The sequence below is a fragment of the Eretmochelys imbricata genome, chromosome 8 (assembly GCF_965152235.1).
Source record: "Eretmochelys imbricata isolate rEreImb1 chromosome 8, rEreImb1.hap1, whole genome shotgun sequence".
In the NCBI taxonomy this organism is placed as follows: Eukaryota; Metazoa; Chordata; order Testudines; family Cheloniidae; genus Eretmochelys; species Eretmochelys imbricata.
In genome coordinates, this window is record NC_135579.1 from 31,113,916 (window position 1) to 31,137,046 (window position 23,131).

The 23,131-nt window shown below is 41.5% G+C and overlaps 1 protein-coding gene across 1 annotated transcript in view; it reads left to right on the forward strand.

Moving 5' to 3' along the window:
* Nucleotides 1-22,367, forward strand: part of DOCK2 (dedicator of cytokinesis 2) — a 505,601-nt gene extending 483,234 nt beyond the window's left edge. Inside the window, exons 46-52 of the mRNA XM_077824538.1 lie at nucleotides 1,014-1,097; nucleotides 5,339-5,476; nucleotides 10,530-10,657; nucleotides 13,326-13,500; nucleotides 17,000-17,120; nucleotides 19,828-19,973; nucleotides 21,403-22,367. Coding sequence (XP_077680664.1) covers nucleotides 1,014-1,097; nucleotides 5,339-5,476; nucleotides 10,530-10,657; nucleotides 13,326-13,500; nucleotides 17,000-17,120; nucleotides 19,828-19,973; nucleotides 21,403-21,477 — 867 coding nt within the window. The 3' untranslated portion in view covers nucleotides 21,478-22,367. The remainder of the gene's footprint in view (nucleotides 1-1,013; nucleotides 1,098-5,338; nucleotides 5,477-10,529; nucleotides 10,658-13,325; nucleotides 13,501-16,999; nucleotides 17,121-19,827; nucleotides 19,974-21,402) is intronic.
* The last annotated feature ends 764 nt before the right edge of the window (nucleotides 22,368-23,131 follow it).

A 23,131-nucleotide genomic window follows, 5' to 3' on the forward strand; every position in this document is an offset into this window, starting at 1 on the left:
CTCAGTTATTGAAGACAATAATTCCAAGACAGCCTCATAACAAAAATTTTGGAAGGGATATTAAGTATCACGCATCAAGGCTTAAGACAATCTCTGTTAGAGATAATGATGAGACTTAATTATCACACATCTGTGGAGCTCTTGCACCTTCATGTGAACATCAAGTGCTGGCTTCTATCAGGCCATCTAGTCCGGTATCCGGTCTTTATCTTCATATGTTCCCAAGCAATCCAAATCTTTCTGTCCAAACCTATAAATGTCCTGGAAGGTGTCTAAATCATTTAAAAAAAGACATTCATCTGCATGATATTCACCAGACGTGCAGTGAGGCAATCTGTCGTAATACAGTTGCTTGTTGACTTACTACCTTTACTTTGGGCTGAGAAAGAGGTGCTGTGATACATAAAGGGTGTGTGTGTGGTCGGGGGGGAGTAGCTCCCTTTGAACAGACCAAGAGGGATTTTACAGCTAGCTGGCTGCCTGGCTGTCCATCAAAGGGAATTTTCCCCCTCCCCCATGTATCACAGGTGCTGTGAGTAATGGCTCAAGTTATGAATTGCATTGGTATTGGTTTGTGTCCTATAGCAGCAGGTGGAAAAGTTTAACTCTTATCTAACTGATCATCCAGGAGGTGCACTTATGTTAGCTAAACAACAACAAAAAGGCACTATTCATTGATGGATAAATTATAGCACTCCAAATACTTCGTACCCCTAACTAAAGTAAATGTTAGTTAAAAAACTTGAAAACAAGAGGTTGGCTTTTCAGGATGGTGGTCCTGAGCTCCAATGCGTTAAATGGACACTGAAAATATTTGAACAAATAAAAATGCCCTTTCATCCTCAATTCATTTATTAATAAAGCATCACCACAAGTGGCTGCTCTCAAGGAAAACAGATGTCTTATCATTCGATTAGAGATAGAGTTCTGTCGTGATCAGTGACTCACACTGGAGAAAGCATTGATCCCTTTTCATGTTAAAAGGGACTGAATGATTTATATGCCCCTCACAGGCTTTCTTCACCGATGAGTATTCCAAAGACCATCCAGAGGATCAAGAAAAGCTGAACAGACTCAAAGACCTGATTGCTTGGCAGGTAATGCCATACTGGCTGCAATTTTCTGAGGTTTACCTAGTTATTCCTTTTTTCCATTTATCGGTTTTCTTTCCATTGGGATAGTGTAATGTGACTTAAATGGTTCTGTCATTTAAGTCACGTTTGTATTTATGTGTTTCCCTCTCCTGCTTTTTTAAAAGGGGGGAAAAATCAACATTATAGCTAGAAACGAACAGATCGGCTCGGTGCTACATTACCAAAGATTTTAAAAATGGGTTCCTACTAAAATGTTCCCTTTACCCTGTGATAAATCTCCTGTCTTGGGGACATGTGGGATTGCAGAGAGGAGGGAAGAGAGGCATTAATTTGAATCTATTCAGGCAAAAATTGTCTCTCAAACACAAAAGGAGGCTTATACCACTTGGCAAATGTTCACATATATAACTGGAAATCTACTTTATTGACAAACTTACTGAGATGCTGGATCAAATTATACAGCCAAGAGTTGTTATCTTCTGGAATGGAGTGGTGCAGATAAAACTTTGTAGGGGGTCTAGAGAGAGCCCCCCTCTCTATTTTGTAAGATAACTGACATTTTTGTGAGGTTTGATCCATTCCAAATTGAATACATTTCCTGCTGCAGAGTACTTTTTTTATTTTGAGACGTCACTGCAGGGACTGGTTAGCAGTGTCCGGAGAGGGGTGGGTGAAACACCACCAGACTCTGAGAAATCACCTGACAACCTCCATACAGTTTGAGGGCAGAGCTTTAACAATAGGTCACAGAGATATCCACTCCAGCACATCTCTGGAATTGTTTGCCCAAAATTCACACAAAAGGAGCTACCCTTATTGCTACTGAGTAAGATCTTAAGCTCTAGCAAACATCCCTGGAGACAAAACTCAGAGTGTAAGAAGACCATAGGGGGCTTCACAGGTTGATGAGAGAAGGGGAACCTATAAATGTTAGAAAACAGTTCATCTTCATTTTTAGCTTCCTCACACATTTTAAACGTTCATTGTTTGTCACTTTTTTTTTTTTTTTTTGGAGTCAAAAACGTCAGTGGAATTTTTTGTTGCTTCGGGGCCATGTAGTACATACCCCATATCACGTGCATGACTGCTGCTGCACATCCTTGTGCAACACTCAGCTCCACAAACAGAATAGAGGAGTGGTAGTCAATACTTTATAAGGTTGATCTCTCTAGAGAAAAGCCAGAATATTTTACCTGCGCCAGCTACATTCCAGCTCTTTCTTTCTTATTTTTAAAGTGTGCTTTGATAAGCTACCCAACCTGCGGCTTCCCCTTGTTCTCAAAGAATAAAACACATCTACTGTAGATAGTGTCACAAAGGCAACATCAGTTTTGATGAGATTCAAGGGAAAATAGCTCTCTTTATTGTCCTAAACTATTTGGTGCTACAGTAGAGGAGAAAAAAAGCAACCATGACTTCAGGAAATATCAGAGCTATTTTTATGATCTTGTCAAAACAGTTAATGCCGCTACAACACTGTATCTGATACACAGAGTGACTGTGGGATGGAAAAGTTTCATTTTAAATTTCTCTGCCAATCTATAACCACCGCTATTTGTGAACACCTCCCCTCCCTGCTCTGAAATGTTAACAACTTGAATGAAAAGAAATATACTATATTTGCTATGAACAGAATAGGCATAAAATTAATTACATTAAGTTCATGCACAATATTAAAATATGCTAGTGATTCTTAAATGTCTCAAACCCTACCACTGTGTCCTTTTTCCCCCTCAAGTGGATGGCTGGGAAATATTATTCATTAGACTGGAATCCTCTCACCAGTAATGTGTGACTCTAGATTTCTTTTGATATGTCCTGTATATCCCTCTTTCTGCTATAGAGCCTGCCATATATTTCCCATCACTGTAGTATCAGAACAGCTCACATGTATTCGTGAAATGTGATTCACAACACCCCTGTGAGGAAGGGAAGCATTATCTTCATTGGACAGATAAGGAGGCAGCAAGCCTTGACTATCTGTTCCTGTCTTTAACCACAAATGAAGCTTCCAAATAAGTTTCCTCCACTGCATCTTGTTGAATTTTATTTGCTCTGGTTTTCGGGCTTGCCGTAACTGATGGTCACCAAATTTCACAGTTTTGTCTCCTGGATACCCCACACCCTTATCTGCACAGTGTTCTCCCTTATTGACGGTCTGAAACACTTAATGGATGCCCCAGATTGCACTACAACATTGCAGCTTTTGTGGTTTGTCTTGAATTTAATACAATGTCCTTAGGCCCCAGAACTGTGATTCAGACACTTCCCATTAGTCCCCCAGGAGAGGATCAGCAGATTGGCTATAACAGAGGTACTTCTAAGAGCAGGCTGAGAATGAACTTCCATAAAATATGAGATCAATAAGGATTTTATATATATATGTTAATGCTATTTACAGGGTCATAACACAATACATGAAACTAGAAAATATAAGTGGATAATGCAAAAAAAAAAAAAAAGCATTATTTAGAACTAGCTATAAGGTTTTTGCTGCATTACCAAAAGATTATTTGCACTAGGATATTTAAAAGTATAGTAAATAAATCTCACAAATAGCCTTCTTAAAGAACTTAGGAGCAAGTAGGTGCCCTCACAGTTGGGGAGAAGAGTGGGCTAGTTTACTATTGTTTATACATAGGGGCCTACCAAGTTCATGATCCATTTTGGTCAATTTCATGGTTAAAGGATAACCATAATAAATGTCATGATTTCAGCTATTTAAATCTGAAATTTCACGGAGTTGTAATTGTAGGGGTCTGGCCCAAAAGGGAGTTGTGGGGAGGTCACAAGGTTATTGTAGAGGGGGGTTGCGGTACTGCTATCTTTACTTCTGCGCTGCTGCTGGCCGCGGTGCTGCCTTCAGAACTGAGCAGCTGGAGAACGGCAGCTACTGGGCGGAACCCAGCTTCGAAGGCAGAACCGCCCCCAGCAGCAGCACAGAAGTAAGGGATGACATGGTATAGTACTTCCACCCTTACTTATGCACTGCTGCTGGCAGGGTGCTTCTTTCAGAACTGGGCGCCCGGCCAAGAGCCGCTGCTCTCTGGCCGCCCAGCTCTGAAGGCAGCACAGAAGTAAGGTTAGAAATACCGCAATCCCCTTAAAATAACCTTGCAACCTCTCCTGCAACTCCCTTTTGGGTCAGGACCCCTAACTTGAGAAATGCTGGTCTCCCCCATGAAATCTGTATAGTATTGGGTAAAAGCACAGAAAAGACGAGATTTTACAGTGGGAGAGACCAGATTTCATGGTCTATGACGCGTTTTTCATGGCCGTAAATTTGGTAGGGCCCTATTTATACAGTACCCAAAAGTGTGCCAGGCACTTTACAAAACAACTAGAGATAAGAGATACAGTCCCTACCCTGGAGATCATATAGTCTAATGTAAGAGTGTAACAAAGGCAGTGGGGAGGCAGAGGAGAAGGATCATAGTAATAATATGATTGCTTCATTCTGAGCACATTTAGATAGTATATTTATGTATTTATTTTCTGGTAAAGTAACTTGCTATGTGTTGCGACACAGAATTTAAGGGATTTCATGTGGGATTTAAATGAAGAGAGGATGTTGTCTTGGTGAACTGGGATGGAGAGACCCCCTTGCTAACCTGTTTATCTCTGAGAGAATGGCTGCCTGCACCTCTCTTCGTCTAACTGAATAGGTAGACTTAAGATCCCCTGGCCTAAATCACTGGCAGTCCCAAAGACAGAGAATGATGGATTTCCAAGAAAAGTCAGGACTTGGAAGCTGGGAGTGTGGCAGCCATTTGGATCTTTGTCCTCCCAACCTTTCTGTCTACACTCAGCCATCAAGAAATGGCAAGTGCCTTTGTTAGCAGATGGATTAGTATTTGAGATAACCAAATCTCTCTTTGACAAGTCATAGGAGTGCAGAGAATTGAACTCTCAATGCTGTTTCTGTGAGCAGAACCAGGGATTTTCTCAGATTCTTTCACAGGGTGTATCCAAATCTCAGAATATGAAAAAGAACAAAACCCTCCATCACCATGAAGAAGCCCACTCAGGCAGCCTGCTCCAACAGTTTACACAGCAAGCTGGCTTTTCAGAAGCCTTCTCCAATTTGCAGCAAGCTGCCTATCTGCTTCTCCCAGTTCCTAGGGCTGACAAATCTATTACAAGTCTCAGTAATGGTTTTGCAGCTGACTTGGAAAATTCTGTAAATGGAGGGAGGGGGGCTTGGCAGATCCAGTTTAATGTTCTTTCTTTTCATTTTATTCAAGATACCTTTCCTCGGGGCTGGAATTAAGATTCATGAAAAGAGGGTTTCTGATAACCTTCGTCCTTTCCACGACCGTATGGAGGAGTGTTTCAAGCACTTAAAGATCAAAGTAGAAAAACAATATGGAGTCAGAGAATTGGTAAGGCTCTCTATTTCTTTCTTTCCTCTCTGCTGCACTTTCCCTTTATTTAGTGTATGCCCTGTACTTTTCCTGTAAGCAAAAGTGCCTCCTGCATATTGGTTACTTAGGGTGGTCCTGTGATCTGAAGGCACCATGATCTGAATCTTACAGTCACAGTAGTTTGTTAGTTCCCTGATGCATCAAACATCCCCCATTCTGAGATTTGGAACCCTTCCCTATCTCTGTTAAACTTGCATTTCTTTTTCACATTATAAAGAAACAAGCCATGACACATTTTTTTCTCTTTGGAATATTTTTTAGTAGCTCTGAGCTTTGATCCACACTTGATGTCCATAGATAGCTCCCTGCACTTGTCTGATTCCAACCACGTGACTCTACTTCTATTCCCAGATAATCCTGGGAGCAAAACAAGTCTAAATATCTGAACATTAGTTCAGTTGTTTGTTGGTGTCAGAAATTAGACCCCTATCATTTGGGGATTGAAATTTTGCTGCTCCTGCTATACATTTATTTTTTAATTTTTACATGTTGATTCAGTTGTTATACTGGAAAAAAACATAGTGAGGCAAACTTCTCCCCTACAACCTAGGTATCATCCTATGGTATAATCCTGAATAACGCCAATTCCAGCCATTTATGTCAATATTGTTCCTATAATTCAGTCCACTGGAGACAGACTCACAATGTGGAAAGAGATGCAACCCAATGTCCACAATCTAGCCAAATGTTGAAGCCTTCAACAGCCATTTGGATCAACTTTTGTAAAAGTAAAAAGCAACCTATGTATGATTTTTATTTGACAAGAGCAAGAATAGAATGTACTGTTCTTGTGATTAACCCTCTTCTTCTCCACACTAAGATTTCCTTTCCAAGCCTTCCATGGTTTGACAGAATTCCCATGGCCTACACAGTATACAGTTATGACAGTTCTCGGGATGCCCAGCACTGAGAGTCAGTTATTTCCCCCTGCCTCCATTGAGAGAGATACTTGGTTGTGCTTGGGGGTGTCAGCTCCCTGGCCCATCCAGTCTGTTAGTCCACAGGAGATTGTTAGGGTGGCTATGCCAGCTTTACTTTGCCTTACAGGTTAACAATAGGTGCACCCCTGTCCCTAAGCCCCTTTGAAACATCTCCCTGTAATGTTCAGCCCCTTATCCACTGAATACTCACAATGATACCAGGTATGTGGTCTGCAAGGGAACAGTATACCCACCAACTTGAACGTATCAGCCCAGGGTCAGCTCCTTAAATAATACCACAGCACTGAGATATGTTTATAGTGAAAACAATCATAAGTTCAGTATCAAGACTTAAGAGATAGTGAGTAATGATAATGCAGACAGAAAGGTTACATAGAAAACAAAATCACAACACGCTTTCTAGAGACTAAACTTTCAGTCTAAGTTCAGCTCAACCAAAATGTCCTTTTCCAGCCAAGACTGGTTGGGATCCCATTTTCATGAATGTAAACGCACTACCCATTTACTTTCTAGGTGCAGGATAAAGGGATGTCTTTTTACCTTCCCCTTAAATCCCCCAAAGATCATTGTCTGTCCCCAGAGACAGGACTACCCTGTCATTCATTCTCTAGTGGCTTGTCTCTGTTGATTTTGTATGTAAATAGAGATTCCATTTTGTTGGCTTACAATGCTTAATCTACATATGAACTGAGATAGGTGAAAATACATAGTTTGTCAATCCTGCCTTGATCCAGACTTTTAGGAACATATTTTCATTATACATACATAAGTTTTTACATAGTATCTGTACATACATTTCATAGCCATATTAATGATCAGCTGAACATGGCTTTCATTTAAGATCGTACATGATGCTCAGGTGGACCAGAATGTACATGTCAGGATCAGAATATTCTTGTAATCCCCTTTATCCAGTTGGCATTGAGAGGTTCTTGGGGTCACAACAGTGTAATATGAAATGTGATGATTGATAAACCAATTTATTTATCTAATTTAATCTCTGAGATTTATGATCAGTGTCCAAGGGGGCCTGAAATAGCTCCTTAGATGCACATCTCCCCCTTACTCATTCTGGGCTCCCTTCCTGAGCTGAGGTTCAGCATGTTTCAAAACAATGCGATGTGCTGTTACAAAATACAGTTCTATTCAAAGTTGCGCAATGCAGCAAAGCACATTATTTTATTACTGCTCAGGAAGTTTCTCATAAATTAAAAAAGTTGGTGGATAGCAGTATTTCATCCATTTTATCCCATACAGAAAAGCCAGTTAATTTGAAATGGAGCACCATTTCAGTTTTTTCATCACTAATTCTCTTTCAGGTTGCTAATGCGAGCTTTTTCTATTTAAAAGGTGGCTTCACCCATTGTGTGTTATCACAGTTCTCTGGGAGCTCACAGGATGAGAGGCAATTCTCACTGCACATAAACTGTGAAAAGTGTTTGAAAATAAACTTTGGAACTATAAATGGATTTTCTGATCCTCTGGCTAGAGGAAGCTGTCTTAGTGAAAAGCAACAGCATCAGAAGCCAACAGTCGGGGAGTCTAGCATATGAGATTATACGCCAGTTTCCAAACAGATTTAACATTATCTGAACAATCAGAAGAAGAACTTTATTATGTAATTAGCAAACATGGTGGGTCCTCGGATTTATTTTTAAAGTTATTATTGTGTTATTAAAGCAGGATGGAAAGTAGTTCACAATGGGTATGTGCTGGGAAATGCTTCTCAACCTGTGCCATTACAATGATGAGCTAAATGGGAAATGTTCACACTTACGAAACTCACTTGAGGCAATATTTCAGCTGAGAAAGAGGAGGGCACGTCTGAACACACAGTTTAATTGTGAATCCTTGGACCCAACCCTCAAGAATGGGAGCAGACACTGCTGTTTAGATCTATGTTGGGAATTGGCCAAGAAACATGGACCTTGCTGCTGCTTACCAGCATGAGGGACCAGAAAGGAGGAAGTCAAAGTCACTGCCATGGAAATAATCCCCACATGAACTGATAGCTTGCTGCAGCATGAGCACAAAGAAGAATGATGAGCGGCCAATAGCCAGTTCAATTTCCCCATTGCATTGACCAATCTTGTCTAATAAGAGAGACTTGGAGTCATGCCCCCCCTTGTCATCTCAGGCTCTGTCATTTACATGATTTAAATAATGGAAATGGATGGAGCAACCACTATGACCACAGCAAATCAAGGTGACCAGATCTGATCTCATCTGGCCAGCCTGTCATGCTGCACCTGTTTTCAACCTGCAGGTTACAAGGAGAGGAATCTCAGCCAGTCAACATGAAAACATCGGGGCGGGGGGGAAGAGAAGCTTAAACGTAGAGAGGAGGCAGCATCCAGCCTTGGGACTAGAGAAATAGTTTGGAGTGAGGATTGGTCAGAATTAGTTGATGAAACAATACAAATGCTTCCCTGCATCATGTCTGACTCTAGCCAGAGCCAAAACCCCTTTTTTCATTGTGTGTGTGTGTCTCAAATATAAAACAGTTTCAATTCTCCTGACCACTTATTCTCACTCTACCACTTAGTCTGAGAGTTCTAAGACTGGGATCATACCCAGGGAGAGTAAACAAAATCAAGGTAATGAGGTTACTCTTCTTAGTTAATGAACTGTTTCATAGAATCATAGAATATCAGGGTTGGAAGGGACCTCAGGAGGTCATCTAGTCCAACCCCCTGCTCAAAGCAGGACCAATCCCCAATTAAATCATCCCAGCCAGGGCTTTGTCAAGCCTGACCTTAAAAACTTCTAAGGAAGGAGATTCTACCACCTCCCTAGGTAATGCATTCCAGTGTTTCACCACCCTCCTAGTGAAGAAGTTTTTCCTAAACCTAAACCTCGCCCACTGCAACTTGAGACCATTACTCCTTGTCCTGTCCTCTTCTACCACTGAGAATAGTCTAGAACCATCCTCTCTGGAACCACCTCTCAGGTAGTTGAAAGCAGCTATCAAATCCCCCCTCATTCTTCTCTTCTGCAGACTAAACAATCCCAGTTCCCTCAGCCTCTCCTCATAAGTCATGTGTTCCAGACCCCTAATCATTTTTGTTGCCCTTCGCTGGACTCTCTCCAATTTATCCACATCCTTCTTGTAGTATGGGGCCCAAAACTGGACACAGTACTCCAGATGAGGCCTCACCAATGTCGAATAGAGGGGAACGATCACGTCCCTTGATCTGCTCTCTATGCCCCTACTTATACATCCCAAAATGCCATTGGCCTTCTTGGCAACAGGGGCACACTTTGCTGACTCATATCCAGCTTCTCGTCCACTGTCACCCCTAGGTCCTTTTCCGCAAAACTGCTGCCTAGCCATTCGGTCCCTAGTCTGTAGCTGTGCATTGGGTTCTTTCGTCCTAAGTGCAGGACCCTGCACTTATCCTTATTGAACCTCATCAGATTTCTTTTGGCCCAATCCTCCAATTTGTCTAGGTCCCTCTGTATCCTATCCCTGCCCTCCAGCGTATCAACCACTCCTCCCAGTTTAGTATCATCCGCAAATTTGCTGAGAGTGCAATCCACACCATCCTCCAGATCATTTATGAAGACATTGAACAAAACCGGCCCCAGGACCGACCCCTGGGGCACTCCACTTGACACCGGCTGCCAACTAGACATGGAGCCATTGATCACTACCCATTGAGCCCGACAATCTAGCCAACTTTCTACCCACCTTATAGTGCATTCATCCAGCCCGTGCTTCTTTAACTTGCTGACAAGAATACTGTGGGAGACCATGTCAAAAGCTTTGCTAAAGTCAAGAAACAATACATCCACTGCTTTCCCTTCATCCACAGAACCAGTAATCTCATCATAGAAGGTGATTAGATTAGTCAGGCATGACCTTCCCTTGGTGAATCCATGCTGACTGTTCCTGATCACTTTCCTCTCATGTAAGTGCTTCAGGATTGATTCCTTGAGGACCTGCAAGGTTGGTTTCCTCCAAATCCACTCCAAGAACATCTGTGCCATCCTCCAAACCTGGTGAGGAGACATAAAGTGTGCATCACAAAGACTGTTCATGGTATATTTTTCTCTTTTCTGTCCTATAGCCGGATTTCGATGACAAGAGAGTAGGTCGGCCGAGGTCAATGCTGAGATCTTATCGCCAGATGTCAGTTATTTCACTGGCTTCCATGAATTCAGACTGTAGCACTCCAGTCAAAATGGCCTCAGAAAGGTAAGTCGTTAATATCACACTAAATGCTGCCACCATCACATCTTGTTTTCATCCAGTTACATATGATCAAGCATAAGACTGCAGCCAAACCATTCAAGGAGTCAGATCAAGAGCAACTACTTAATATATGTCAGCATCATCTTTGCATTGAAGCCAGGGCTACTCCAGATGCTGAGCTGTACTATTTCACATAATGTGCCGTCTGTTAGGGGGAAAGACATAATATATTCTAGAAAGCCCATCTGAGATGAAGATGAGAATGAGAATTTTATATGCACTTACATGGTTTTTGAATATCATTACACAAATATTTAACAGTTGAAGGTGTTATTTTATTCGTAAATTCTGTTTGAAAAATGTTTGTAAGCTTGATTTACATTTTTGTTTGTAGCGCCTCCCCTGAGTTGTGGCCCCCTCCATTTACTTTCCCCCTCTTCTCACATGGGTTGGGCACTGAGTTCTTTTTCTGGTGCCTAATGTCTCCTCACTGTGCCAGGCACAGAAGTTCTCTCTCTTGAGGAAATCAATACAGCTAGCTGGCAAAGTTAAATACTTAACTAATAAGTATTAGACATTAATAAATAAACAAGTCTCCCACCTCACAACACTGATCACTTATCCTAGCCACCAGTTCCATCCCTGGCATATGGCACGCTGTGTTTGAGTCCTAAAACAGAGCGTTGTATCACTGTAATTGTTAGCCAGCATAAACAAAGGGTCCTCTTACTATCTCTTCATTCCTGGGTGGAGCAGAGTTATCTTCTGGCTTTCATCAGGCTCCCTGGTCTGAAATACTGTGAGGGTCTTGGTTGGCTCTCGATAGCCAGTGCCAGGTTGGATCTCTCTCTCTGCTGGATGCTGGTCACTGCAGTGCTGGAACTCCCTGACCCATACCGCTAGATCTCACAGCAGTGCAAAGAACCCCTTTTGTGGGGAGTGGGAATTTAGCAAGGTACTCCCTGTCTCTGATCTGTCTGATTCATTTTCCAAAACAGAAACTGAACTGTCTCCCTGAGTCAGGCTGTCCCCTGGGGGTTCTGCGATCCAGCCAGTGGATTGCTTGTCCAGATCACCCTATGCAAAAGCTTCCCTATTGGCCTCAACAGGAGTTTCTACTTCCTCCTTTCCCAATCCGTGACTCTACACATGCTGGGAAATGGTGTCAGAGGGCTCTGGTGACTATTATAGTTGTTGTCCTTTTGGGCGGGACCCAGTCCCGGTTGACAAATTTGGGGATGCTCTAAAAACAGCTGTTTGGACAGTGGAGTTGCTCCAGTCCAAGCTGCAACTTCAAAGTGCTCTCTACATGGCTATTTCTAGAGTGCTAGCTAGCTAGTGCTTGCTAGCCCAAGTCTATCAACCCAGACTGAGACGCTTGTGTCCACACACTTTGCAGACATACTCTTGGAGGCAGAGTGTAGAGCTCCAGAAGCTGCCCAACTCCAAGTTGTAGGTACATGTGGGAAGGGAAGGTTTTACAAATGGTCAGATAGGAGATGAGGCTTCTTTAGTAAAACCTCTCATCTTACGAGAAAAACTCTTACCCCATCATGCTTCCTTAAGTGTAGTTCTTGTCTAGTTTCTCTCTCAGACTTTGAGTTGAGCCTAAGATGAGAACTAGTCCATACCTGCTGCCAGTTTCAGATCTCTTTGTATATTATTCTAACCTTTGAGCTTTGAATAGGTTATTGGTTACACGTTGTCACTATTATTACATTGTTTGATTTTTAAAAAAAACTAAGCGACCAAACAAAAAAACACAACCACCCGGAGAATATTGTCAGAACTCAAAAATGCATCTGTTTAAAAGACACCTTTGCTTCTTGCATGCACATTTCCCAATTTAGAGTTTAACCCTAAAAGACTTAATTAAAAATAACCATAATATTATTTCCTGTAATAATAAAAGAAAGTAATAATACCTGTTAGCAACTGTGTGTCAGCCAGTTCAATAGCACTTTACCTTGCTTTCTCTGTTTGCAAACACTGATTCAGAAGTCACACACTTAATCTAAGGAAGGTACATTTTTGTACCAGAGTTCAAGAGGGAACGTTTAAGTCCACCTATTATTTCACATGCTGTTTCTTTAAATGAAATGTGGCCAATATTTCAACTGTAAACATGTCTTGGTTGTGACTGTTGCCACCGCATTCACCCTCCTAAAATTGTTCAGCTCATCACCACGTACCTGGTCACTCTGCACTGGACTGAAGAAATTTATCCCAGAAGCTAGAGGGGATGTGTTTACATCTTGAGGCATGAGAAGGGATGGCAATACTCCTGTCCTAAAGTGCCCAGCCACCAGAGCAACATATTTAAACATCTAAAATACACCATGTGATGTTAGCTCTGTCCCTATATAATTTAGGTGCCCTAGAGCTAATTCTGCAATAAAAATTATGAAGTGCTCATTTTAGATTAATATTTAACAATCTCTCTGACATTAAGACATTTTGATGCCTACTGTAAGGCACATGTTAGTAGACAGTTGCCAGCTAGAACACAGTGCTGTGCTTCTCATTTGACAGTGATCAGCAGTACAGTTCAGAAAGTCAGAACAAAGGATGAGCATGACTGCATTTGTGTCTCACAGGAAACCACCTGAGACCTTCGGTGGCCTTTATAATGTAATGGAGCATGTTTTGTTTCTATTTCTATTTTCTACAGCTTTGAACTGGAAGTAGCACCACGAAAACCAACCAAATCAGAGTCAGAAGAAAATGTCCTGCAGATAAGCACTCAACCTGAGGTTAAGTTGAGAAGATCCAGGAAGAGAACAAAAAGAAGCAGCGTGGTATTTGCAGATGAAAAAACAGCACCCGAGCTTTCCGATATGAAATGTGTAGGTTACCAGCCTAGAATGCTTTCTAATAATCCCCAAATCGTGGATGACATTTTCAGCATATGTCTTTAAGACATTGTGCGCCTCCTGGAAGTTAAAATAAACAACAAGTTTTATTAAAGGCCACTCAGAGCCAGTGTTGTGAAATACTCATCACTTTGCCAGAAAAGAAAACCTGCGAGAGACTGAGGGCCAGATCCTCAGCTAGTGTAAATCAGTGTCTCCCTACTGATTTCACACCAGCTAAGGATCTGTCTGTGAAATTCCAGACTTTTGATGCCTGGCCAGCTGAAGATCGTATGCTTGGTGTGGGGGGTTAAAATAGCATTCCTGGGGAGAAGCGAGTGGTTGTATGGCCCTGATGGTACCACTCTTCCAGAGGGGATTATGTCAGAAGTGATGAACCCTGCACATTTTGTACCTTGTGCCAGAACATGCAGCTGCTGGGAAATGGCAAGTTTGCAAACTGTTCCTTAAATGGTGCCAAATTTGAGCATATAGGCATTGGTTTTTCTCTTGTCCTATATATCATCTGAGTGCCTTTTTCAGACTAATAGATCATCAGAATGACTTATATGACTTACGCAGTTTTTATAAGATCATCTTCAGGAGCCAAATGTTTTTGAGTGTAAAAAGAGGCAATTTAAAAGCAAAAAACTCTCGAAGGTTTAGCTACAGAAGCCCTGACTAAATACAAGTGGTAGGCAACCACTGAGCTGAACAAGGAGGTCAGAGCATATGTCATTTGATCAAAAATCTTTTGGAAGAATCGTTAAAGACAAGTGGAATTATTTGCCCTTATGGATAAAGCTGTTTAAGATCCCTTTCAGAGACCATAGCCTAATTCATTGCTGCTGTCACGGCTCTGACTAATGGAGCCCAACTAGGGATGAATTTGTTTTACATGTGCACTTAATGATGAACACCTAAGTTTTAAAATCAATTAATTAGGAATTGTTTCCTCCTTTATTCATTTGCTGGAAGCCAAGTTCTGTGTTTTGGCACACTGATGATATCACTAGCAGCACACACTGTGCACTGCGGACGAGGACGTGCCACACTATAAAGGTGTAAACTGGGCATTTTGGCTTCAGCTTCATTAACTGGAGAGACATAAATAATACAGAGATAACCACAAATAGCCACCCATCTGACCACAAGCCACACCTTGAATCTTATCACATGTAGCATTATAGGCCTCCCTGATGGCTGAGTTTGGCTCTCATGCATATACAATCCTGGTGGACAGCGATACAGAAGTCAGGATATGACCTAGCCTCACACAAAGAGGTCTGGTCTAGACTATACAGCTAGGTGCACGTAAGGCAGCTTGTGTTGACCTAATTATGTCAGCATACATACTACAGCCTTGTCACGCTGATGTAAGTGTGCTACTACACCAACACGATAACTCCACGAGAGACATAGTGCTTATGTCGGTCTAGTTAGCGCAACAGGGTGTCTGTGTAGACACTGCATTACTTACATCATTTCTGGAGCTGTGAAATTGACAAGAAAGCTGGGCAGCTAGAGCTCCCCACTGCCAGCTGGGCTGCTGACTGGAGGCTTCCCGCTCAGGGAGCTGAGAAGCCTAGGGGGCAGCTCCCAGCTCCTGGTGGGAAGCTGAGAACCCCGGCTCTCAGCCCCCGTGGCTGCCCCTCTTCAGTCGGTGGAAGAGCTGTTGGTGAGGATGTGCACCAAGTAATTACAGAAGTAATTACTGTGGTGGCTGAAATTTGACCTAACATAGGTTCTCTTAGGGCTGTAGTATAGACATGGCCAGAGAGAAGCCTTTGTCCATAGTATTCAAGTGTTTTCAATCCCACTTTGAATGGCACTGCTTTGCTGAAAACTGTTTTTAGTAATGGTTCGGTGTCCCAATGTACCTGATGCTCTGGAGCCAGCTCTAGGCCCACTGTGAACAGCCTTTACCATGGGTTTCGCTGTCCTTTGGCATTAGCATGCCTCTATTTCCCAGCCACTTAGCTTGAGTCTCAATAACAGTTTCCGCCCCCCCCCCCACACACACACACACATAAAATATGTCAAATTTGGCCATACAAAATTAGTATTTCTGTTCACACAAAGAATGCACAGCTGTGAACTTGAAGAAAATCAGGTATAAGCAAAATCTGTACAAAAAGATGACAGCATGTAAATTTTTATTTTTTACGGAAAGAATTAAAAACTCAATTGCTTAGTGCCAAAAACAAAAGCTGGAAGCACTGTTTCTTGCACCAAAGTTAACAATCCCTGGTAATGCTTCCTCCAAAACTGGCTAAGTAGGCAATGTTTCCGACTAGGAGCAACAAGGGAGCGCTTTAAAACAGCAGCAGCTGTTAAAAATAGGACAAAAATATTCTGGTTTTGTTGCATGGGAAATAGCAAAAGTATTTGCAGCAGAAACAGAGAACCTTTATAATTGTAGTCTTGGTAGATGCAAAGCTTTTCAGTGCACCATCAGTTTTGGTAATATAAACAGACTGTTTATTTGGCAGGCAAAAGGAAATTGCCTTTTTTCTATTTTCTTTAAGGACTGGTCTGGGTGAGGGATGCATTTCCATTTTTAGACCTAACATTTTAATGCTCTTTCACTTAAGAATTATGATCTTGAGAAGAGAGAACTTTATAGCAGGACAGCAAGTTTTAAAAGAAAAAAAAAATATCTACAGCAAATTGCCTTTTTTCTATTTTCTTTAAGGACTGGTCTGGGTGAGGGATGCATTTCCATTTTTAGACCTAACATTTTAATGCTCTTTCACTTCAGAATTATGATCTTGAGAAGAGAGAACTTTATAGCAGGACAGCAAGTTTTAAAAGAAAAAAAAAATATCTACAGCTACAGTGTCTTCCCCTCAATAAACTGCAAACTGTAAAGAAGTGGTCACTGCTCATCGGTGAAGGAATAATTCATCCAGTGAAAAAAGTCTGTTTTTTGTGTGAAAAAGTGGACCTTTTGTAAAATACATATGTTTTTGACTCAAGTTATAAAAGCGGCATGTCTCTTCTAGCACCTAAACTGACAGCATTAACGCTGTAGGGAAACCAGTTCTTCACAGTCTCATTTTACTTTCCGATCCACAGTCTGGGTTGATGACAATATTACTCTATATGTGGTAGGAACACTATCACACAATCCTAGATAGCCTACAAAGTATTGTCTTGTCAGTTTTAGGGGTTTAGGGGTCTTCTCAGTCTGTGGAATAAGCAGATTCTCTTACTATAAATCAGCTCCAGAACATTTGCTTAGGAAGTTGTACCTTTCAAGTCTCCGAGGGCCAAATTCTGTTACTTTTGATCACTTTGAATAGTATCTTACTTCACGAATAATCCCACTGAAATCACTGTAATAAGGCATTTATTCACTGTGAGTAAAGGTAACAGAACCAGGCCATGGTTGTCTCTCTCATATAAATTGTTAATTTTGCTTAGCTCACTACTATTCATTATATCTGCGTTAAACACTGATGGTAAAAATTTTGCATTTGTTAATATATAGCTGTCAAGGAAATACGAGTTTATGAGCGACACCAACCTCTCTGAACATCTGGTAGCACCTCAGAAAACATCTGTTCTCAAGCAAATGAGCTTTGCCAGTCGTTCTATGCCAACTATACCAGGTAAGATAATTATAGTAAGAGAATTAGAGTGCTGCACTCTTTGCCTGCTTTTCATTTAGATTTAAAAAAAAAAAAAATGTGAGTTTTTTGTTCTTCATGCTGTGGAAGAATTTGGATTTTAGGAAGCGTTTAGGGTTGAAATAGAGTTGACGAGGACAACACTTAAATGCTATGCCATGGTGATACAGGCCTTAAAACAGGATAACTCACGCATTATGCTGATGAGGTATTATGTAAATTCTGGGAAATTTAACAACTACAATGTAAAGTATTGCTTTGAAAAATCCTCAGGGGCCCAGCTTCCCCTCAGATAAGGAAAATGCCTCCTCATATTCAATACTAATCTAACTCGCCCAGATTATTCCTGTTGTTGTATTTAAATGGTGTAACAGAAAAAGTCTCGGAGGCCATAACTCCATCTATGGCATCACAGGGGAATTACCTCAGGCTGAATCTGGAATAAGTCCATTGGCTAAAAAAAATTCAGTGCAGAACCACAGATGTCTTATTAAATTACCATCTGACTGCACCATAAAGGGCTGCAGGCTGAACACTGACTAGCATTAGTTCCTCTTTCCCTGCACAGCAGCACAATAAGGAACCAAACCTCCAAGAAACCTTGTCTTCCAGGGCTCCCATGGAGCCAAGGTCCATTGACTTTCCCAGCCGTGTATGCCCTTATTTATGGAAAGGAGACATTTCCACAGTGTGTCCAAGAGCAGAATGCGGCAGGAATCAAAAAGGCATGAAAGGGTTGCTCTGTCCCCTGCTTTTGAGGCAAAAAAGGCAAATGGTTGAGATCAGTAATTGTGCCCAATGCAGATGCAGCATCTCACAGATGGGGAAAGATGTGTGTGTCTGTGCAGGGGCCCCAAAGTGAATATTGCCCAGCCCCCTGCTATTGACATCTGATGTGAGATTCCCTGAGGGAAACAGCCAGTGCCAGCCTGGCCGTGGAAGTGTGTCTTTCTGGTAGTTGTGTGGCAGGTGAGACCGACAGCCAGCAGTTTTATGAGCAGGGTACCATCGCAGTACTGTGAAGTCCTATAGTAATGGAGAGCCAGAGCAGGCCCTGCTAAAGTTGCCACCTCTGAGGGAGTCAGCAGGAAGGGAGGGAACAGACACCCATATCTATTCTTTGAAATAGGTAGGCAGAAGATGCAAAGAAAAGCCCCTTCAGCCAAAATTTGCCTGTAAGGAGGGGAAAATAAATGTATCCGTCACACAGGGGAATTAGAAGGGCTGGGAGAACAGCAGAGCTTCACTGTCTGTGAAAACTAACCATGGGCCTTTGCTCTCCTGCTGCAGGGGAGGACTGTTGCTAGACATGCTCTTCCCTGCAAGGGGTGGCCCTTTGGACCATCACTGTGGTGAGGAGAGGGGCAAGGGGGGCTGTGCTCCCAGCAGCATTGATTTACTTATTAATCCTGGCCATTAGGGCTGGGCCACTACCAACGCCAACCGTCACATGCAATGCGAGGGAGAACAACAGAGAGAACAAGTGCAGTCACGCACAGCGCATAATTCTGGCTGCCTAGTGAAGAATATCCCCTTCTGGTAAAGCTGGGTGAAAACTTGAATGAAATAGGTCCTAATGCTATTTTAAAAAACAATCTGCAATGCTCACTTCCTTTGGACTGTCTTCCCCATTGTTTATTTTTCATGTTGATCAGATTTGTTCACAGCAGAGGTGAACACTGCTCCCACCAGCGTCTGGCTGTACCTTCCACTTCACACATGTTTGTGTGGCTGGCTACATAGAGGTGACAGGACCCTCTGGATGGCTAAGCCCTTATCCTGACAGGTGCCCAGGAGAGCTGGTTGGAAAAAAGCCAGTTATTTTGGGGGAAAATGTCTTTAAAAAAAAAATCAGGCTGTTTCCTTCCAAATTTCCTGCAAACGTTTTTTTCAACAAAAGGCCAAAACTAAAAACAGGTTTTTGTTTTTCAAAAATAGTTTCTAGTTAATGCTGGCATTTCTACCCCCCGTTTTCAAATCCTGTACAGAACTCGTCTAAATAACACAGTGGTCGAACAGACTCGCTCTCCCATTGCTGCTGCCTCCGGTGGAGCTCAACCAGTGGTAGCAATGGTGGGAAGTTTCTCTGGTGTAAAGATGAGTGTAAACAAGCTCTTCTTACTCAGCAGTTTACAGTGTACACTCTGCCCCCTCATCTCTTTGCTTGAAGAGGTAGATGTGCTGGGTATGATTAATGCAGATGTGTTAGTTTATTTAGCCCATGAGCAGACCTTGGGCTATTGATAGATGCAATATTTTCCTAAAATAAAGCCTAGCCTTTTCCCAGTAATACTAATGCCTATTTAAAATATACCCACAGGAGGAACTTGCCTTCTGCCTGGGTAAGTAATTTAGAATAGCGACTCTCAGTCTTCTTCCATTTGTACCAGGGCAAATCAGGCAGGACTCAGCCGCAAGCAATGGAGTTACAAAAATCAATAGAGAATCAGTTTTAGTGAAAGCAGATTCAGGCCCAGTGACTGTTCTGTATACAGTTTAAATGTAACTGTAACCAAACCCAGCCCCAGGCAAGCTAGTTTCTCCCTATGTTGCATTGCAAGAGTCATGATTAGACTAAAACATCTTACCTTTCCTTTGGAATTGTAAGAATTCATGATTGTAAGCTCTGCCTTGTGTCGCACTTTGTATAACTCTTTCTTAACAACCAATCATTTGTTTCTCTTTCAAGGGTTAACTCTGTCAGTAGTCTGCACCCCAGCTCCTGACGAAACAAATGCATCACAAAGGCTAAGCCAGCAAATTTTTCCCTCTACCTCAGAGGGAGATAAGAAGACCATTAAAAAAAAGAGAGTGAACCAGTTCTTTAAAACAAAAGTAAGTGTTGTGTATGTACGCGTGTAAAAAGGAGGACGGATCGCTTTCCTAAAAAAACCCCAAAAATGCATTGGTATAAAAAAAAAGCCCAAATAAACTCCAAGTGTGAAAGTAAAATGTAACACAGGGTTTTAAAAGCAAGAGGCCTCTGTGGAACAGAAACTTACCCGAAGTTTTATTTTCTCTTACTTAATTTTCTGATATCCATACATTTTCCAGGCTAAAGGGGGAGTGAGAGATGCAGTTCTCTAGCCATACCACAAGAGGTCTCATTTGATCTACAGCTTTTTCTAGTCTGATTTATGCAACATCCTAATGGCAAAACAATTACCTGTTGAATTTTTAAACTTAAATTGGGCAGCTGGCTCTTAGCATCACAATAGTTGCTAATAGCCTGTAGTGCAAAGTATGTTACCGTACACAGGATGGGTCAAAATCTGTCCTCAGATACATGCCCATCTGAAGGTAGAATTTGTCTCAGTAAAATCAGCTGAGCTCCCTGAAGCAATTTGTGCTCAAACCCCTATTGATTTGGAGAGTTTTGAACAATTAAAAAAAAAATAAACCTCACAGAATTTGGCCCAATGTCAGTTAACAACAAATAGTTTATATCTTATATACTAAGATCGAAAGTGTCTAAATTTGCCTTGAAAATGCAATGTGCCCTGTAAAGGAGTCCTACAGGTGTCAGAAGGTTGTATTTGATAGAGGTGCCAGAAGTCAGTGATATTCTTAGTGGAGGAGCATTCTGTGACATCCATAATATTTTACACCCATCAGCTCTCTGCTGATACTTTACAAAGAGTGTGTGTGTTGCACTGATTTCATTTCCATCCTTTTGTCCCTACCGTGCTTTAAAAAGGAAAAGCTTTTACTTTAAAAAGCTTGCTGTTTTCTGGGAAAGTAGTACAGCATTGGAGAAACCTGTGTTTAAATGTTTTCTAGCTTATTTCTTCCTGATAGGAGGGAGAGTAAAATAACTTAATTTGGAGTCTCTGGGGTTTTGTTGATATTACATTTGTCTCACAAAGGCAGTGAACTGTACATGTGAATCAGCTTTACATTGTGGTTTCACCCAGAGTGAGAAGGACAACAAACAAACGAACCCTGTTTACAAGCCCAGGCAGGACTTAATAAAAGTTTAGAGCTCCATCCTACAATGACTTAGTCATGTCTGTAACTCGGGGATCACTCACATGAGTAAGGTTATGCATAAGGCTTTGCACTATTAGGGCCTTATTAAAAAGAAAAACCTTCAGGATTTGGCCCATGATTTTTCTTCTAACTTTAATGTGACATTGTGCCACTGCTGAAGCAGGCAATGATGAAAACCAGATTAAAGAGACAAGCTAGTTACTGTACATGCATACAATGGGGTCCAAGCAAAACTGCCTTTTAACATATGGCATTCTCTTCCTCTTTTATGCAGCGTATGTCCAAACCACCTGAAGATGGAAAGCACTCCGGAGAGCGCCATTCTGAATCCTTATCCACCGAGCTGTGAATTCTTTCACTTACAAAACAAATCAAAAAACCCAAAGGGAGAGACTGTTTTTGAGCATTCGCTATTGAAGAGAATGGCATTGACATAGTATTTGGATGATAGAGAATACATTCAAGTGTAGTTCACACCAAAGGCTCTGTATAATTAATTCATTTGTAATATGTATGTTAGGAGAAACTGAAAACACATGTGATCATTGAACCTGCTGCAGTATATTAAAAGATGTGCATTAAAAATACTACAGTGATCCTCTTTATTACAGAAGTAAAAGACAAGGTGTGCTCAGTCGGGGTGAAATTCACTCCAGTGGAGAGAGCTGCTTGTGGGTCCTCTACATGGGTGAATCATAGGGCTTGTCTACGCTACAGGATATGTTGGTATAACTTATGTCGCTTAGGGGTGGGAATAAGCCACTCTCCTGAGCAACGTAAGTTACACTAACCTAAGTGCTGCTGTGGACAGCTCTATGTTGGTGGGAGAAGTTCTCCCACCGACATAGCTGCTGCCTCTCATGGTAGGTACAGCTGTGCCTCTGTAGCCCTTCTAGTGTAGACAAGCCTTTACTTTTTTTTAATAGAAGGCCTCAAAGATTCAGTCCAATCCTACTCAAAGCACATGGAAGTTGCACCATTTATGTCCATGGGAGCAGGATCTGACCCTTCCTGCAACACCATATGCTTGAGGGTTTTTTCCAGAATGACCTATCTGTTTTGTATTGAAAACATTCCCCGAAGTTTATACACACACGTGAGTTTACGTCAGATCTGACTGTATGGTATAAGCAAAGCTGTATTTTCTGCTGTTCAGCAATAAAATGTTAAAGGTTTATTTTATTTGCCTTGAATGTTTCTGACGGGAATCTCTCCAAATGGCCTAGTATAATATGTGTTAATAGTTTCTTACTGACAACAGCAGGAACTCTGCAACTCCGAGTCCCATTCTTTCCAAATGTAATTGATTTTCTGCCTCTGACACTCATGCGATAGAGTTCAAAGATGATTCTTTGTTGCAATGAAACTAGCCTGCAGTGCAGTTCAGCATCGCACTATCTTATTATTACCTGTTTTTTAAAGGGAAATGCAGTTGTCTCAAACACAGAATAAATTAGGCTGCTTAAAAGTTTTTTCCATAAACTTCTCTTATGAAATTTTCATTTTCCTCTATTATTGTTCCTATTTGTTCCACACAACTATCTAGGAAGGTGTGTGCTGATTAAATAAAATGTGTTATGTGGGATGGGGTAGGGGGAACCCACCCTTGCCATGGTTTTGGTTTGTTATAGGTAAGGGGGAAAATCACTCAATCACTCCTTGCTTACTGCAAAACTCAGTGGAAGGACTCCCTTATTTTTTAAAACCACTTTATTATGTAAACAAACACTTACATGCAGCATGAATAAATTATCTAATGAATATAGCCTCTTTCTGACACAAGTCAGTGAGAAACTGTTTTCTCAAATATATTCATTATTGAAATAATGAACATTTGGATTATGTGAGAATTCTCCAATATTTGCTGTTTGTGCTAACAGTCCTGCAAGTAAAACCATCACAGACAGCAAAACCAAAAGGCTGCCAGCCGTAGCCAATTCATTCTTTATCAGCAAGAGTATTTGCACTATAGTTTAGCTGTGTTTGCCTAGCTCTACTGTACA